At 37.4% G+C, this 20223-nt stretch overlaps 1 protein-coding gene across 9 annotated transcripts in view; it reads left to right on the plus strand.

Moving 5' to 3' along the window:
- gish (casein kinase I gish) overlaps positions 1 to 11750 on the plus strand; it is a 231730-nt gene extending 219980 nt beyond the window's left edge. For all 9 annotated transcript variants that reach the window (XM_067091732.1, XM_067091729.1, XM_067091735.1 and 6 more), the window contains 2 exons: positions 6197 to 6303; positions 7970 to 11750. In XM_067091732.1, the coding sequence (XP_066947833.1) occupies positions 6197 to 6303; positions 7970 to 8021 (159 nt within the window). In that variant the 3' untranslated portion in view covers positions 8022 to 11750. The remainder of the gene's footprint in view (positions 1 to 6196; positions 6304 to 7969) is intronic.
- Positions 11751 to 20223: the final 8473 nt, after the last annotated feature.

Genomic DNA, 20223 nt, shown 5'->3' on the forward strand with positions numbered 1-20223 from the left:
CTGTATATAAGGAGACCAAAGAGATGATTGAAAATTGAATGACTAATGCCAGTGGGTTTTAAGGAACAGAATGCTGAAAAAATCCTTTTACATTGCTCATAGTTTGATGTACAAGGCACACTGTTGGAAATAATCTGCTTTTGGAGACATGAAAAGGAAAAGTGTTATTGGTCCCATCATAAGCAGTATCTCATTATATCCCCAGATGAATTATTTGAATGTTTTTAGACACAGTGCTGATTGGTATGCTTAATTTATAAGATTGAATGATGGAGACAAGACCTCTTGATATTACGAAAAAATTTATTGAAAAAAATTATAACTTATTTAAGTAAACTCATGTAAAAATGCTGTTTGTCTGACAACGGGGGTACAGTCCAGTAAACAAAGTAAAATTTAATATCAAAAGTTGGAATACCATGTATGGTGTTAGGGAGGTCAAGGTCTTTGTTTTCTAGTGCTAAATGAGGTATAATTATGTCTGTGTGTGACTATTGCCCAACTGTTGTTGCTCAAAAACTGGTGTTTCATACCTTTGAGATCACTTGTAGGTGGATAATGTGTGAAATTAGAACATATGCTTATTTATATTAGAAAATAACATGCTTGAATGTTGCAAGCCACATACATTACAACTAAAAGAGCCCCATTGTCACATACACTGATGGGTTCAATCTTCCTGTAGTATGGGATTTGCTGCAACATCTTGTAATATGAAAAATAGAATTATATACTATCCTTTCTGCTGTAAATTATTTGGGATTACCAGCAATTTACACAAGGGGTCAGTGCTGAGTCCATTGTTTTTCAATATTATGCTGGATGCAATGATCAAGGATTTGGAAGGAGAGTTCATTTTTTTTTTTTTTTTTATCACCTTCATCCTATTCGACTGGGTCGTTTTTATAGTGTGGGGTTCCAGGTTGCATCCTGCTTCCTTAGGAGTCCATCACTTTTGTCACTATGTGCGCTTTCTAGTTGCACACTTTTCTGCATGAGTCCTGGAGCTACTTCAGCATCTAGTTTTTCCAGATTCCTTTTCAGGGATCTTGGGATTGTGCCTAGTGTTGGTATGATTATGGGTACAATTTCCACTGGCATATTCCATATCCTTCTTATTTCGATTTTCAGGTCTTGATACTTATCAATTTTTTCTCTTCCTCATCTACTCTGGTTTCCCAAGGTTTTGTAACATTAATGTTTGATACTTTATTCTTGATTTTGTCAATCAACATCACGTCTGGGATATTGGCGCTATCACCCTATCTGTTCTGGTACCATAATCCCAGAGGATCTTTGCCTGATCATTTTTTATCACTCCCTCAGGTTGGTGTTTGTACCATTTACTACTGTAAGCTAGCTGGTGCTTCTTGCACAGGCTCCAGTGGAGGGCTTTTGCTACAGAATCATGCCTCTTTTTGTACTGGTTCTGTGCAAGTGCCAGACATCCACTTGCTATGTGGTTCATGGTCTCATCTATTATTCTTTGGACATATCTGGTACTTAGGGCCTGATCTTGTGCCGCTGTTAGCATTCCTTCTGTTTCCTTCTTGAGTTCTTCCCTCTGTAGCCATTGCCATGTTTCATCTCGGTGGCCAGTTCTTTTGTCTGTCTCATGTACTGTCTGTGCATTGGTTTGTTGTGCCATTCCTTTGTTCTGTTTTTCATTCTCCTGTGTCTTAATATTTCTGGGTCTTTGTCTACATTTATCAGTCCTTCTTCCCATGCACTACTTAGCCACTCATCTTCACTGGTTTTCAGATATTGCACCAGTGCTCTGTTCTCAATGTTGACGCAGTCCTCTTTGCTTAGTAGCCCTCTCCCCCCTTCCTTTCATGTTAAGTATAGTCTGTATGTATTTGCTCTTGGGTGTAGTGCTTTGTGTAATTTCATGTGTTTTCAAGTTTTCTGGTCTATGCTACAGAGTTCAGCTTTTGTCCACTCCACTACTGCTGTGCTGTGTCTGATTACTGGTACTGCCCATGTGTTTATGGCTTTCGTCATGTTTCCAGCGTTAAGTTTTGACTTGAGTATCGCCTTAAGTCTCAGCATATATTCTTTTCTGATCGCGTCCTTAATCTCTTGGTGTTTTATAGCCTCTCATTCTATTATTCCCAGGTATATGTATCCTGTCTCATCTATGTATTTGACGCTATTCCCCTCTGGTAGCTCTATCCCTTCAGTCCTTGTTACTTTGCCTTTTTGTATGTTGACCAAAGTGCATTTTGCTATTCCAAACTCCATCCTGATGTCCTCAGATACAATCCTTACAGCCTGGATTAGGGTATCTATTTCCTTGATGCTCTTACCATACAGCCTGATGTCGTCCATGAACATCAGATGGTTAATTCTGTTGCCTCCTTTCTTGAGTTGGTACCCCAGCATCCATCTTCTGCCGTACTTTTGTCATGGGAATCATGGTTGCTACAAAAGAGTAGTGGTGACAATGAGTCGCCTTGAAAGATCCCTCTCCTGATGTTAACCTCTGCTAGTCTTATCCCAGAGCTTGTATAAGTACTGTATTCTAGTTGCACATTGCATTTTTAAGGAAGCTGATGGTGTTTTCTTCTGCCCCATGTATTTTCAGGCATTTTATTAGCCACGTGTGGGGTATCATGCTTAAGGCTTTCTTGTCGTCAATTCATGCCATGCTTAGTTTGGTTCTCCTTCTCTTAGTATTCTTCATTACCATTTTGTCTATTAGGAGCTGGTCTTTTGTGCCCCTACACTTCCTTCTGCAGCCTTTCTGTTATTATTATTATTATTATTATTATTATTATTATTATTATTATTATTATATTATTATTATTATTCAGAAGTTGAATCCTATTCATAAGGAACAAGTCCACAGGGGCCATTGATGTGAAATTCAAGCTTACAAAGAATACGACATTCATTTTGAAAGAAGTAGCAGAAAGTAACAGAAAATACAGAAAGAAGAGATCAGTCATTAGAAAATAAAAAATATATTAAGTTTATTAAATAGATAAAAATGTTAGTAAATTAAGATACAAGAAGTGTTGTAGGGTAGTAATGCTTTGCACCTTCGCAATCGCACGACATCCTCAGGGAGACTGTTCCACAGTCCAACGGTGTCAAGAATAAAGGACCTGGAACTGAGAAGTTGGACAGTGAGGCACATCCACTGCATATTGGTGCTGCTGTTTAGCAAATCTGGTTGCTCTTGGCAGGAAAAGAGGATCAGGAATAAATTGTGAATGTGAAAAATCTCTGTTGAAATAGAGCTACTGAAAAATTGACAAATGAGACCATCCGTGGTTGGTCCAAGTCCTAAGCACAAATGTGAGGTAACAGAAACCTACCACTATTAGCCATTCTATCTAAAAGAGATAAATCCCTGGCAGAAGCAGATATCCACACTGGAGAACAGTATTCTAGTAAAGGAAGGACAAATGACTTAAAACAGATTGCATTGATTTTATTACTTTACAAATATGTGAGGCCTTAAGTACAGTGCGTAACTTCTGTGCAACATTTGCTGACATGTTGGTTAGATGTTTCTCAAGGGTAAGATGTGAGTCAGGAGTATAGTTAAAGCTTCAGACTCATTCAGCTGAATCCCATCCACCTGAAGGGGAGGATGGGATGTAGAATCATTAAGGGATCTACTACTTGATAGTTTTTTTAGTGTACTGGAGCTCAGCCTCATACCCCACTGACTGCACCATTCACTGAATCACTCAATGTCATGAATGAGACTAAGAGCAATTTCACTTTTAATAATATACCCCCAAGTTATTAGAATGTCAGGGATGAAGATAAGTCTAATAGGGCCTGATTATATAACAAATGGGATGGATAATGACCAGCTTGCCTTGATTAAACCTGGAGATTGAACAATAGGTATCCAAATATCTAGGTTCAACAGTAGATGGAGAGGGTGATATGGATAAAGGGATTAACTGTCAGATTCAAGCAGGATGGAATAATTGAAAATGTTTTATTAAAGTCTGCTAGAGGAGGATCACCTATGGCAAATATTGTACTTAAAAACACTTTAGTAGTAGTTGAGAACTTTTGACCAACTTTTAGACTACAGACATAAAGAACCAAATGGTGGTAGGAGAGTTCTCTTTTGAAATTTTAACTTTTGAGAGGTGATCAGGCAATTTTGCTACCAGGTAAAGATCTAGGAGCTCTAGGCATTCAGGTATGTTAAGAGTATTTCAGCATTGGTAAAACACAATTAAGTGAAGCAAGCAGAACTTTCTGTATTGAAAGAAGCCTTATAAACTGTACAGAGTTTGTTAGCAACTTTTTTTAACCAGTGTGAAAAAAGAAAGCCTGGAGCTGGAGGTCATAAAATTTGCATATTGTCAAGTCATTGTAGTCTATATTTCAATTTTGCGTATTATGGAATCATGTTGTAGGAGCCTAGGTTGAATTAGCAAATCGGTAGTCCTAGAGTTGCTGGAGTTCAGCATATCCACCTACTGATCTGTTATAAATATTTTTAAAGCTAGGAGCTATTTTTATTTTTCATTAACAATTATAAACATCCTTATTTTACTGAAATATCTACCTTTCAAGGCAAGCAATGATGTCAATGATAAAAACAGCACTAAGGTCAGAAGTTTTTCCACATTAAGTAGATTTGGGAGATTGCTTGATTATGACCGCTTTTTTTTTCAACATTTTTTAAAGAGAACAGTTCCAGATTCTTATTTTTACTAGGGAGCTTAAGCAAGCAATTATATGGCTTGTACCTTAGTACAACTTGTATTTTTCGGATAGTTTTCTCTAGATTTAAGCATGATAGTAAGCCTCATGGAATTTGATAATTATGGATTCCAGAGGATGGAATTTATTGTGGGCTTTTCATTTAACTTCCTGTTTTCTGATAAGTTTGCTGAGCCCTTTGCCACTCAAATAGTAGTGGTGGAAGAATTTTTGGGAGCATTTAAGGCACTGTTTTCAAGTCCAGTCCAAGTACACGTGAAGTGCTGAATGGCTGAAAGTGCCCAAGTGCATGCTGTGACAGCCTAAATTTCATAAATCAAACTAAATCACACAGTTACTTGTTATAATTTCATATGACAGGATATTGTTGGATGCTTAATGTTAGTGTTTCTTTTGTCTTATTTTCACTGTATATACATGGTGTTCTGTTTCTTACTCCGAAAATGAAAGATATCAACAGGATTTTGCTCTTCTCAACATTCACCTTGTTTATGCACTGTGGTACTTAGTTGAACAAGTTTTGTAATTGATTTCTTGAAAATATTAATGCAATTTCACTTCAAAAGAAGAAGAAAAAAAAAATGGTTGAAAATCCACATTCATTTTAAAGAGAAAAAAAAATTCTGACAGACTGACCATCTTTTTAGAACATGATGAAATTTTTGCCTTTTCATGAAAAAGGCTAAGATTGCCTTGTAGTATAGCCTAGCTTGTCACCTCTCTGCCAAAGTTAGAAACTCAAAATTTTACAATGCTATGTGCTTTATGTAAGCAGTAAAAGTACATTTATATTTCATTAATACAGTCCATTTCTTTACTTTGAAGGTCCAGTACTCTCCCCTTCAATAGGGGTAATTATTCTCCTGCAAAATAACTGAAAGATGGTGGATAAGCAAAGTGGATCGTATTGCCCCTGCTACAGACTATTTACTGTTCTTTTTGTTACTTTATGTGACTGATCTTCCAGTTATGATTGTTATTATCACTTCATTGACTCTTTCAAAGACTAGAATACATGTTAAAGTAAAAGCATTGGATTTTATATTAAATAACTGTACTGACTTTCAACTAATTTGTGTTAAGATTTTTGTATTTAAGAAAGATTAATTAGTATTTTAAATTAATGGATTGTATTATATTTTGATTTATAGGAATACAGGTATTTAACTGACCTTTCATGTAGAATTAAAGATAGTACTTTTGTGAGGTGTGTTTTTACTGAGTAACAGTTGCAATAATAATTTTGGAGATACTTATAGGACTGGTGTTTTATTTTTAAAATTGGAATGGCTAGAGAATAACAATGTTATCTTGACAATTTTTTCTGTTAAAGATGCTGGAAGATTCCATGGCAGTGTATTTTGATGCTTATATTATTAGTAAGCTCTTCATAGATTGTATTATATTATGAAATATTTGTTAGGGGTACTACTCACTGGCAAGGTGAAGATATCAGTTATTAATCTTAGTAAGTGCTTCCATTTTGTTACTTTAGGTTGTGAGTTCGACCAATGGGGAGCTAGGGCCAGATGACCCACTGGCTGGCCACTCCAACACCCCAATCACTGTCCACCAAGAAGGAGATACATCAGATGAAACAAAGTAAGTTGCATTAAAAGTAAGATTTTTCCCCTGTCCTGTAAAAGCTGGGTCCATATGTTTATTTGATAATAAATATGCTAAGCTTTTTAGTGTACCGTTTTAATAAGAGCACGGTGTCAGTGCTGTCTGAAGAGCATTATTGCACTACTATAAAAAGCTTTATCAAGTTTTGTAGGTGGTAATATTGTTGGTGCATTGCATACTGTAGTATATATAAATTATGTATTTTTAGGCTGAAATTTTATTTTATGTATGGATGTGTACTGTATAATTTTCACCATTGCAGCATGTCTTCAATGGTGGCCACTTTGGAGTAAGTCATTACTATGATTAATCTCTTAATGGTGAATACCAGGTGCAGAAAATTTCCACATTTTTAACCATTTCAAATACATTTAGAGAAGTTTCATAAACTTGCCACATCTGATAATAACAAATTAGAACAAATAAAGCTACTGTCAGGGCATGGTGTTCGTTGCCAGAAGAATCCCACATTGAATTAATATCCAATTGTTGAATGTCATTGTTATGTCCCTTGGGTATTTGATGTATCTCCCTCTCTCTCTCTCTGGGCCACCACCACCATCTTGTATACACTTGTGTATAGTAAGGATGTTTAGCCCCCTTTGTTCCAACACTTTTGCCATTCAATCTAGCCATCACTTTTTAGTTAATCCTTTCCTTCTTTCTCAGAAGACAGTATTTATACATATGTTCCACTGACCTATCCTCCATTGCATTTACATGACCAGACCACCTGACAAGATTGATTCTTGCCAGTAATCACCTTAGCCTTTTATTAAACTAGTTATGTTTTTCTATACCTGTCTTCTTTCCATAAAAGAGGGTGGCCTTACTAATTTCTTCATTCATACAATATTTCCTGTTATCACAACTTTCCTTTAGAATCTGATTTTTTATTTACCTATCATTAGCCATTGCATTTATTCTAAATACAGTACCATAAAACTTAACTACGAAACTACTACTCTTTCATGAATAATTCACACACCCAGTTCCTCATCATCTTTTTTATGTCAGGTATTGGTTAGGGGGTGTAGGCATTTGTTAAGTATTTCCTTTCTCATCCGTTGTAATACATTGTCTAAATTCATATCTGGGCCAGGTCTTCATTTATGCCATTTTTGGTTGTCTTGCCTGTCCTACAGGCCTTTATCCTGTTATTTCCTTATGTTCTACTTTACTTAGTAAGTTTTCTCCCCTTCTCATCGCTTGCTGAAAGCATATGAGCTTATTCTCAATCCTGGAACATCAATATTTTTCTTTTATGTAGCCCCTTTATTAGTAGGTAAGGAGTTATCGGTAGTGGAAGCTGGTGTGGGATATGAATTTTATAGTTTAAGCAAATTATTGCAATTTCATTTTGAGTATTGTAAAGGGCTGCTTCCAGCCTTGGAGTTTACTAGGATTTTGACCTTTCCATTATTCTTATATGGTGCACTAAGGAAACAGTAGGAATTAAAACGTAGAGAATATTTGTAATGTTCTTGACCGATTCCTATATTTTGAAAAATAAATGGATGAAAAGGTTTTATCTTATGTGTTCCTTATCACTGTTATTTACGAAGAGTACAAATTTTTTGATGGAAGGGGTACCAGTTTTCTTAGTTTTAGCCAATGCTGACTTTTATTGTTTACATTTCAGATGTTGTTGCTTTTTCAAGCGAAAGAAAAAGAAGGCTGGACGTGGTAAATGACTGGCAGTGGTTCAGTGCTCACCAGAAAGAGAGGCCATTGCGGTGCTGCTGCCGGCATCACAGTCGCAGTCCAATGAGAGTATTCTCAACCCTCAGGCACCGCCACCATTAGGGGGCCACCCAGCCAACCCCCATAAGCACTAAAAACTAATTACTTCACCATTACCTCATCACCACCAAAAGCACTGCATCTCCAGCCAAACCAATCTATCCACAATAAGATGTGGAATCCAGCCTTGTGCTTGCGTCTTTTGTGTTGTGTGAAACTGTTGTGACCCTATTTGGCATATTTATGTACTTTGATGCCCAAGTCAACATAGCTTGTAAAGTAAGCTCTTATTTTGGAGGTCACCTGGAAATTGTGAATATATTTTTAAGGCTTTGAAAGCTGGCCAGATGACTGTGCTTTAATCCTTTATGCAGTGGACCCTATTCTCATGAGGGTTAGGAGAACTTATAACAAAATTTTTCATTTGAAAGTAAAAATGTGGATCAGTGTGGCTAAATATTTGAGGATGAAATTTGTTTAAAGCACTTTGACCTTGTAGTTGACACAAAACTTATTTTTTAATGGAAATGTGCAATAAAATATGGTTCCCAGCTTAGTAAGAAGTACTGTGTTCTCTGCTGGATTAGTTTTCCTCTCTGACAAAGAGGAGCAACACCTGTTGTGAGAAAGGACTGGAGGAGGGTAGAGGTGGTGGTGGTGATGGTAAGGGCCATTTTGGAGTTCGTATATAGAAAATGCTTGATATGAAAGGATAGATGACGCCCCTATACCTTTTTTGTTATCTTTTTTTTATGTGGCCTAGCCTGTTTTGTGAAAGTCATTTTCTGCTTTGTGCTCTCAATAGGTTCCAATTTTTTTCCTTATTTATAACAAAGAACAGGAACCTTATTGAAGTGTCACCTCAAGCTGAAAAAGACTAGGCACACTTATTCTGTGATGATTATTTTTAAAAAGACGAGTTCAGTGGCTCGTTCACTCCATCAACCAAATATAAGTATGAACGAACCTTGTGCTTTGGTGAAACATTCTTTATTTGGAAAAGACTTGGATTTTACACTTTTGTCGCCATTTTCAGGATATGTAATTATTTTCTACATACTCTAGAATGATTAGTTTAGATGTAATCTAGAGAGAGCAAGTCAAAACCTGTTCATATTGGGCATTTCATGTCCATATTGGTACCAAATTGCATACAGTCATAGAAACACTTGAATTTTTAATATTTTATCAAGGTATTTTTTCGAAGTTTTATTTGATTACTGGTCCGTTATGAAGTAGATTGTAATTGTATATGGAAATTGAGCGATAGTGGATAAGGAAAATGTGAGAAGTACAATTTATTTGGGAATCTGCAGAGGTTATAAAGATTGAGCTTAATGAACGGTAGGGTAGGCTGAAAAATGAGAGAATGGAGGAAGTTACATAACACCAAAGGGAAGAGGAAACAGCATAGCTGCTGAAACACATCATAATATGAGCATTACTAATCATGAAATGAAATCCAGAGGAATGTGTTTGAAGTACTCCATGCTCCAGTGACTGGTCTTGTGGAAATGTTGATACCCATTTGAAGCCTTGTGAATGATTGTATATAATTTATACAAATATGGAAACTTATTGTATGGACTCAGAACGCCTTTGTTTGTATAATGATTTCTAGAATTGTAGCTAGAAGGCAACAAAATTTGGGGAATTATGTTCAAGGAAGTAGTGGCTGTTTTACAGTTTACCAGAAGTGCCACTTGGATAATGATTCGTAACAAGTCTGAGGAGTCAAAGGACTTAGTCTGGCTCCACTGAAAAGGTTTATTTCCCGCATTTTGTACTATTGTAATGGAAGAGATTGGCAACCCACACTATTTAAGGGAGCATGGTATTGAAGTGTGGATTGACAATTTTCTTTCAGTACCTTTATTGAACATCATCATAGCCTTGTGCTACATATACGATCTCGTCCCACCTGACTTCTGTAAATGGGGTACCTCCATGGAAGTCTCATACTTTTCTTGTTTACAGTCATAAGGAAAAAACTTAAACTATTTTTATCATGCCCATAGCTATTCATCTGAATCATGTGATGTATAAAGTTATTGTAATGTAGTGAATGAATATCCACATTTGATTCTCCCACTTTTCTTATCTTTTTATTAGATGCCTCCTTATGTATTTATGCATAAGGAGTTTGTAGTTGATTATCAAGTCCATTCTTTTTGTTCCTTTTCTTTTTATTATTTTTATTTTAATAAACTGAATTTTGTAAGTACCTTCTCCATAAGAAATGGAGTAAAGTTCTTAGAAGTTTTCTTCTGATTTTGTATAATGTTTATTGTCACAACAGATAATTTTTGTATTAGGTCCTCCTTTTAACTTAACTGGTCACTTCAGCTAACTGGACTTGCCTACAATGTTGATATACTTGCTCACAATATATGGTTACAGAGGATTAAATAATTAATATATATTAGCTTTTTAGTATTCACAAAAAAACAACAGTCAGGGAATCTTCAGACAGAAGGGTTATTAATTTTTGTAAACATACCTGTAATCATTTAATTTACTGCTGATTTAAAGATATTGGGATGTAACATAAATGGCTGTGGTTGAAATTTCTCAGTAGGTAGGTTTAAGCAGTCATTCTTTTTCAGACATAATGCTGTCAGTAATGTTTGTGTTCCTTTCTTGAAAATCTAAACATGACGTGCACTAGTGCATACAAGATTTTAAATGTCATAGTTTAACTGTACTGGAGAATTGAATGGTAGCTTAGTTATCTTTTTGTAATAATTTTCCTGCTGTGCATTATTTTTGTTCGTTGGTTTGTTTAATCGCGATAAACGTTAACAAGTAATTAGTGGACTTGCATAGACAATAGCTCTCTCACCAATTTCATCACCACCACCTAAATTTACTGCTCCATTAAGACTGAAATGTATCTAATTGGTTCACTTCATTTTTTATTTTTATCTCCATTACAAAGAAGTAGATTTTGATTCCAGAATTTAAGGTTTTGAAGTAATGCTGATGCCATTGCAGAGTATTTTAAATATGTTAGGTTTAAATTCTGCTGATGCTGTTGCAAAACTTTTTGTAGGAAGCCAGGCTGATGTGATCTTTTCTCTACCGTCACCATAGTTTGTGGCCTTTAGAGTCATATTCATTAAGGTTTGTGGCTCTGACTGAACTATGATAAGTTGTTGTTCCTTGGTGCTTTGAGCAGATCAGTTTGTTTTGAGCATTAATGATTAATCTTATTAGTATTTCACCAGAGGGCTACAGATTGTGGATATGATCTTTAGAAGTCATGTTGGGGCCTGTGTGAATGTTTATGCATGTGCAAGTGCGTTATTTCTTAGCAAGATTCTTGAATGTGTGTGGATGAAGACGGTAGTGTCATCTGTGATTTTCTTAGTAGGAATTACGTGAACGCTAATTATCACGGAAATAAGTGCAGTCACAAACTCAACTCAATTTTGGAAAGTCAGCAAGTAGCAGTTTTTATATGATTTTGAAAAGTGGATGAACTAAGATAATCCATTATATATGCCCATGGTCTATTTCATCTTTCTATGAAATTGTACTCTGGTAAGGGTGAAAGAAATCAGTTGTTTGCATCTGTGGAACGTACTGCTTCAATGTGCTGTTTAATAATAAAACACAGCATTTGTATCTGTATTATCCATATTCAGTAACTGGAAGAATATAATAATAATGTTGTTAAATTTGTTTAATTACCCTTACAGGCAAAACTTTAGACCTTCAGGAATAGTGTTGTGTCTGTTTCATTGGTTACCTTATAACTTCACATGATTGATGAACTTTAGTATTATGTAAGTTAAATAACTAGCCTGGTCTGTAAAGCCCTGTGTTTGAAGGCTTTCTGTATTTTTGGATGGTCTAAGACTTTATGAATTATCAGTTTTAGTTTACTTTGATAAATTGTGTAGATTATATAATCAAACATTGCCGTCTTAGACCCCTCATAAAATGACATTTCAGTTTTTTACTGACAATTTAATTTTGTGAATAGACTTTCTGATTACCAGATAACACATTCCATCTCATATTTACAAAGATTTGAAATTATGCTTGCTTAAGTGTGTAAATTAATCCCTCTGTGGTGCAGCAGGGGTTACATGTGCTTAGTGTAGTTAGGTGTTATCCACCCCATCTGTGTGTTTTGTGTTTTCAATAAAAATTAATTTATTTTTATAAAGTTCAAATGTTAAATTCAGGTTTTATTTATAATGAAGGTTTTTTTTTTATGACTAGGTTTACGTACAGCTTTATGAGTGTAGCTGTGTATGGGCTATCTCACAATGGAAGGCAGGTTGACCCAGGTGCAGTATAGTGTTTGGATTTTGTTATTCAGAGATGGTTCAATAACAGCTGAAGATAGGTAAGCTCAGATTATTCCAAATATGAAAGCATAGGTTCATATGTTAGAAAAAATACAAGTTTCTTTTTAATTTGGTATTGTACTTAACATAGTCAATTTATTGAAGGCTGTTACCTTTACCTGAAGGTACTTTACTATGTATGATGGGCCTCTGACAGTGGTACATTGTCTCAAATATGGAATACATAGCTTTTACCAATGTGAGAGCTTGTTTTTTTAATAATTATTAGGATGCTGTTATAAATTTTGTATTATTGTATGTTCACATAACATTTATATCTTTTTATTTTCATTTATGTGATGCAGTACAGTAACTCCTCCCCTACATCAAAACAATATTTGCTGTGGTCAGATGATGACCATTTTGGCATTTTTTAAGAGGGAATTTGAGATACAAAGGAATTGCGTTAGTTTTTAGTATATACCCCATTTATGCTGTGTAGGTAATATTTACCTTTTCTAGTGCATGTGACAGAACAATGGTTGAGATATCTCTCTCTCTCTCCCTTTTTAACCCCTATGCAAAGTTGCATAAAGTTTACAGCCAAATAGCACTTCAAAAGCTCTCTTGCTGAAAGTCAATAATGTTTTCCTACTCAGCCCACTTCTCATTCCATGTCAGTTAGTATGAGTCAAATTGATGCAGGTAATGATGAGATGGTTTGTATGCTTTCCGTCAGTGGACAAACATTGACCTTAATGTCCCTGTAGGACTGATAAACACTTAGATCAATTGGCAATTATTGTTGAACCACAAATCACTCATGCCAAGGGCAATTTATGAAAATAGGTAGACCTCATGGTCTTGAGTTACTCTGTTACTTGCTTTCTTGACATCCTTGTGATCCAACAACATGTGAGATAAAATCTTAGTTAAGCAGTAAATAGTAATGTAGGTTATATGTGGGGATTGTGGGAGAACCCTTTCCCTAAGGTTATATTAAATGTGTTGGGAGAAGTTAAGATAAATCACTGTATTTCAGTATGATTTAATATATTCCAGGGAAGGTTAGTTCATGGGCATGCAAGGGGCAAAACCTCTCAGTCAGGTAGGAACTGGTCCCCTAAGGATAGGATATGTAGACAACTTTCGTGTTTCTCCAATAAGCAGTGGTTGAACTTGAGTGTTGTACTTTCATGTACAGTATATGTTGCTTTATGTGGTTTTTGTCCCATTTCTCTTAATGGAGAACATCAAGCACAAAGGGCTCATGAGGAACATAGTGTGTATGTGGCTGCTTCATGTCCCTTAGTAGTACTGACTCGTACAGATTTTGTGTTCGTGTAGGGGCAAAACTTGTTCTTGCCTTTCTTCCTGTAAGGAATGAGCAGGTCAGTCTTTCCTCTCAGTGACAGGTTTAATAGGAAAAATTCAACCTTCCAATTTTGTTTCTTCCCTCCCCTGCTATTCACCATCCCCACCCTCTTTGAGTAACACTCCCCCTCAGGTACTTAGGCAGAGTTCTACCCTAGCGGGACCTTGACTTGTGCCCCTCTTACCCCTGTGTGCTCCTACTGATTCTTTTGAAGTTCAAGAAGTTCCATGTATGCAGTCATTATTAGTCAAGTAGCTTCAGATGTGGCTTTCTTTGAAGATCCGTTGGAATCCTTTCCACTGCATTCCTCAACCACTTACATTGGCTAAGATGGATGATTCTGCTGCTGCAGGTGCTCTTGTTCCTATTTTTTCCACTGTTAAGAATGTTGACCCTCCTGAAGCAGTAGTGCTTGCAGTCAGATGCTCCTGCTCCTTCAGTTGCAGCTTTGATGATGCTTGCTGCCTTGACCAGTCTTCCTACATTTAATGAGGACAAGGCCTGAGTTAGGAAGGCAAGGAGGGCAAGCATTGTCCTTCCACTTCCTCCTCTTCAGCCTCTTCTTTTCCCCTCCTGCAGGACAAAGAAGGGGAAGTTCTAGAAGGTCTCTTATAAGAAGACTTGTAGGGCTTCATGTGATCACTCTTTCCAGTCTCTAGGGGGCGGTAGCTCTTGGATACCTACAGGCTGTTGTCTGGGCTGGCATGGGTATCACTGAGTGTGTTTGGTATCCCACCCTGGCCAGCTCAATCGTCAGCACAAGGGCTACTCCCAGCTCTTCCAAGTGTGTTTCACCAGAAATGCACCTGGTTGAGCCAGCATTACCTGCTGGCTTGGCTCAGCCCTGGTCTGTGGATCAGGACCTTTCAGCTAGTAAGTTTGCTTGCAACAGGTCTACTCTTGGTGCAAGCCAGTATCGGGACAGCTCACTCCCTGCTTTGCGCGTGGTTCACCACTGGCTATGGGATTACATTTGTCAGGTAGTGCACATGCCTGCTTCCTCTAGTTAGGTTGCTACATGTACAGAGTCATACAGGTTAGGCATCTTATGCTTGGAACACTTCTGAGTATGGTTCTTCTATGGCTGTGGTGTTTTCTTCCAGTACAGCCAGTATTGATTGTGCACCATGGTCCTGGAAGTGGCCACAGTAGGGGACAGGTGTGTCTGCATCTCTCTAGGAAGAAAGAACTCTTATGAGGCCCTGCCTCCAAAACATCAACAAGCCTAGTTGGAGTGGCACTTTTGAGAGATTATCACGCTCATAGGTTGAGTTTAATAATCCAGGAAAGTTTCTATGGCTCCACACCTGGCCCGAATCTTCTCAGTAAAGCTCACTGTTGGGTGCACTCCTTGAGACTTGGTAAAGTTAATGTGGAGCAAGCTTGCCCATGGTATTTTGGGCCAGATAAATGGTTTAATCTCTGGGTCAGGCAGTTCCCTACTTTCCAGCTGATCAGGCAAGATCCTTCCCCAGCTGGTGACAAACTAGACTACAGTTGGACCTATCAGTCTGTGGACTGAAAAACGACCTCCCTACAGACTCAACAAGAAGGCACCTTCTTGGCACAGGCATTAGAAGCCTGGAGTCCATTACCATGGGCTCTTTACAGGCTGCCTCATGGGTTGATATGGTTCAACATGTTGGCAGACTTTACTGTTACATGTGTCATATCCCAGGAGGAGAAGGCAAAGTTTAAGAGGTTCCTGGTGTCAGGTGGGAAGATGTTGTGTTTCCTCTTTGCACCAGACTACCAATCTGTGGGCAAACTTTGTCCTGAGGAGGCAAGACATAGCCTGGTCTCTGTTTTTGAGCAAAGTTTGGGCAGAGATTAGTCTTACTCTGAAAAAATTTGGTAGTGACTTGTTACTATTTTGAGAGTAGTGTAATGAGAAGATTAGAGTCCCAAGTTTCTCTGAGCTACCAGCAGCTTTTTTCAAGCCCCCTAGAGTATTAAGGGTAACTGTGCCTAAACCTTCAGGTGAAGTCAAGCCTCCAGTACCATGGTTGGAGAGGAAGCCTATTCCTCCTAAACCCTGATCATCATCTTCAAGTAAGGGTGGGGAGCCTTTCCAGTCCCTTGGCCCTCCTCTTCCAGCCGTGGTTAAGAAAGGGAAGAAGAGGAAGACAAAAAGATGCTGAGGCTCACAATCCTCTCCTTAGCTGACTCTTACTCCTTCACTGGTGCTTTTTCAGACATGCTGCAGACTTAACAAAATAACCAGCCGTTGGCAGAGGTGGAGGCCATGATGGTGAAAGGCTCTTTGGAAATTGTACAGGAATGGTCATTAAAGTTTTACAGTTGCCTTTTTCTGGTGGAGAAGACAACTTGTGGCTGGAGACTCATGGTCGACCTCTCCCCTCTGAACAAGTTTCTCTTCCACACTTGCTTGAGAATGGGAACAGTGTGGTCAATGTTAGATTCAATTGAAGAGGATGACTTCATGCTTTCAATTATTCTTAAGGATGCGTGCTTTTCAAATACTCATCCCTCAAAACTCTTGGAGTACCTCCACTTTTAGTCTGCAAGAGGACTCTCTACCAAGTCTGAGTTCTTTACTTTGGAATGGTGACAAACCAACACACACACACATTCACACCCCATGTTTACCTGCATTTCACCTTAGTTTAGCTTGAGCACACTGGCAGGGTATAAGCTTGCTATGTTACCTGGATGATTGGCTGGTTCTGGTGTCTTTCGAAATCCAGTTGCTCCAGAACAGACTGCCTTCTGCCTCTCATTTTCTCATGCAGGGAAGAGGGAGAAGTCGAAGCTCATCTCCAGGCACCCCGTAGCAGGGTAGTGCTGTCAGTGCACCTCACGGGGTGCAATGTAGGCATTAGTAAAGGTTCTTTGCAGTGTCCTTTTGGCCCCTAGTTGCAACTCCTTACATTCCTTTTACTGTACCTCCATTCATATCTTTCTTCCATCCTGCCATCCACCCTCTCCTAACAATATTTCATAGTGCAACTGTGAGGGTTTCCTCCTGTTACACCATTCAGACCTACCTACTCTCAATTTCCTATTCAGCACTGAATGACCTTTGACCTAAACTCTATTCCATTCCATTCCATTCATCTCCAGGCAGCAGGCAAAGTGCCTGGGCATGCTCATAGATGTGGCAGCAGGAGTGTTTCCATCCAATTTGTGTGAACAAGTTAAGGGAGATGAAAGTGCATCTCCTGTCCCGACAGGAATAATCAGTTCAGCTTTGGCAGGTTGTTCTTGGCCAACTGTCATCGGTGGAGAAACTCATTTTATATGAGCATCTCCACCTGTGCTCGCTTCATTGACAACTGAAACAGCACAGGTTGGTCCTAAGCAACCCTCCCTCTCAGCTCAGCAGAGATCAGCAAGGACCTTGCATGGTGGCTGAATAACAGGAAACTCTTCACAGGAGCTCCTCTGATCTCTCTCTCTCTCTCTCTCTCTCTCTCTCTCTCTCTCTCTCTCTCTCTCTCTCTCTCCCAGAGGTGCCCCTGTTCCTAGGTGTATCGAAGGACGGTCAGGGTGCACACCTGAATGTCTTGTTCATTTCAGATGTGTGGGCAGAAGGACTTGAATACAACTAGTGTCATTTGTAGTAACTGATATTTACATTTTTTAACCATTTATGTAATTGACAAGTAATTCTCTTGACTGTTGTGGTGATATGGTCTCTACTACCAACCACTCATTTTCGTAAGTTAGTCTAATAGACATCTCTTTAGACTGACATCTTGTGAGAAGGGATCATTTTTTGTCTGTTTAAATCACTTATGAACCTTGACCAATTCTGGATTCCAAAGCAGGTGTAAGGTTGGGTCTTAGTTGTTTACTTACGGTAGTCTTACTCACCGAAGGCACTATGGAACACAAATTCATCTGACTTGTTCATACAATAATAGACATTCAGTCAAATGGCATACTCCATATTCTTTGTCAAAATCACACTATCATAACAGTCTAAATAAGCCTTCAATTTTTCTTGAAAGACTTAGGGCTGCAAATTTTAAGGTTCTAATACCAATATTCGAAGTTCATCTTGGCTCAAATAACATGAATTCAATTCTATAGTTAGTTTTGTTTTGACCATGTAACTGCTGTTTTGCACACAGCAAATCCTTCAGATATTTTGATAGCTAGATGAATCATAACATGTATTTTAAACATATTGTATCTTTGAAAAATTCAGTGCAACTTCAACAATACAAGGGTATGTATCATATTCCAAGGTAAATCCTTTTATTAATCTTATCACTTAGTTTAATATATTTTGCAGCTTCCTAAGTTGTCTTCAGTAAAGTATGAAGAGTTTGTTTTCCACTCTATGAATGATAGTAATTAATTACCAGCTTTTAAACTGAACGTTCATGATATTTTTAACAAAAGCAGTATTTAAAATTTGACGTGTAGTAATGCTTGAAACATTGATAGATAAATTACAGTCCAGCAGAAACCTTAGTCATGGACTTTATCAGTAATCAGGACTAGATTACTATTTATATTCACGTAAATGTAATAAAGGCTTCTCAAGTTAATTTTAGTACCAACTAACATGATTCACTTTTATTTTTATTTAGTTATAGTGGCTTCAGTGGCATCCATTCCTCAACATGACATAGTTAGTATTTCATATGTATTATTGATGTTGTTTGTTGAGAAAAAATTGGATGTCATCTGGCTAGCTTAAACTTTACCACGTATCCGTAGGATGTCTGACAGTTCAGCCATACAGCGATTGACCAAACGCACTTCCTTGGAGTACTCATCTTAAGGTCTTCTTATGTTTTCTTTGACTCATTTTCATGTTTTGATAAAAGTTTAAAGTCTTTTATTAAACTGAGGTACTTTGGAGGGATGGGTCCGTACCACTTTCTGTAATAACACCATAATTTATCAGTGTTGAGGGGTGGTTGTCTGAAGTTCTCAGGATATTTGAAGCTACTCCTGGTGTGGATACAATGTGAAAATCTTGAAAGAAACACAAGTAGCCTTTCATAGTGCTCGTTCCTCCAGCAATGACACCAATTGGGCACCAATGTGATTACTTAAAAAGTTCATCTTTGCCTGTTTTTATCTTGTTCCCTTTCAAATTAATTTTATCTAGAAAATGGGGTTGTGAAGTTAACACTAGTTGATAGCAAACAGCCAATTGATATAAGTTTACCTTTGACTCTGCACCTCCTCAGGGTAGTCACTTGTCGGTTAATACTGATTTACAGTATGTTGTAAATAATCTTCACTAGTTAGTTATCATATGTAAGGCCTTATATATTTATGTTATAAGGTCAATGCAACCTGTTTTAGGTAATTTTTCCTTCCTTTACCAGAATACTGTTCTCTGGGGTGGATGTCTGCTTGTGCCAAATTATTATTATATTAAAAAGTTTTACCAGACCACTAAGGTGATTATCAGCTCTCACAGGGCTGGCCCAAAGGATTTGTTTTTATTTTTTTTATATTTTGTCAATTACAATTTTTAAAAAAGTTTATAACTGGATTAATTGCAAAGGTTGAAGTTTCATGACAAAATTTCACTGACTGATATACATATTTCCAAAACCTGATACCCAGAGATTTATCTCTTTTAGATAGAATGGTTCGTGGCGGTAGGTTTATGTTTCCTAATATTAGCAGTTATGACTTGGACCATCCACGGATGGTCTTGTTTGTCAGTTTTTCACAAGTTGTATTTCAACGGAGATTTTTCACATTCACAATTGATCCCTGATCCCATTTTCCTGCCGAGAGCAACCAGATTTGCTGAGCAAGCTAACTGACATTATTAAATGAAGTAGAAGCACTAGTAATATTGCTGAAGTGAGTTTGCAGTGAATAGTGACGTACTACAGGGTAATGCTAAGTTAGCTTTGTAATAACTTGTGAAAGATGTAACATCCCAGTAACAATCAAACACATCTTGATTGACTGTCCCAGATGGCATCATGAAAGAAAGACTTATTTACAAAATAAATCAATAAAGGATATTCTAGCAGAAGGTAATAACTTTTCAATTAATAACATCATTCTCTTCTTAAACAAAATTAAATTGATAAGTAAAATATAATCTCCCCCTCCTTTTTTTTCTAATTCTCCCCCCCCTTTTTTTTATTTATTTATTTAGTTAACTACTTAATTTTTTATGTACTCTTTCCCCCATTCTTTTCCCAGCCCGAGAAGAACCCTAAAAGAGTTCAGAGGTCTGGTTAAACAAATCATTTATAACTAACTAACTGTTTACCATTGTCATGGACTTTATATAAAAAAAAAAAAGTTGTTGGAGATGGATGAGCAGGTTTAGATCGGATTAGAGATGAAACTTCACAACCTAACAACGGACATTGTACCGTCTTGACCAGCCATGCGCCACAAGATTTGCAAAGCTTGAGTGATGGAATGCATCAAATATTCAAAGAGATGTGCCTAGTGTTAAATCTGAGAGACGTAAGTAATCAAGTAAAATTATGCACAAGGGATGAAGTAACACTAGGTGAAGAA

The sequence above is a fragment of the Macrobrachium rosenbergii genome, chromosome 48, assembly GCF_040412425.1.
Source record: "Macrobrachium rosenbergii isolate ZJJX-2024 chromosome 48, ASM4041242v1, whole genome shotgun sequence".
NCBI lineage: Eukaryota > Metazoa > Arthropoda > Malacostraca > Decapoda > Palaemonidae > Macrobrachium > Macrobrachium rosenbergii.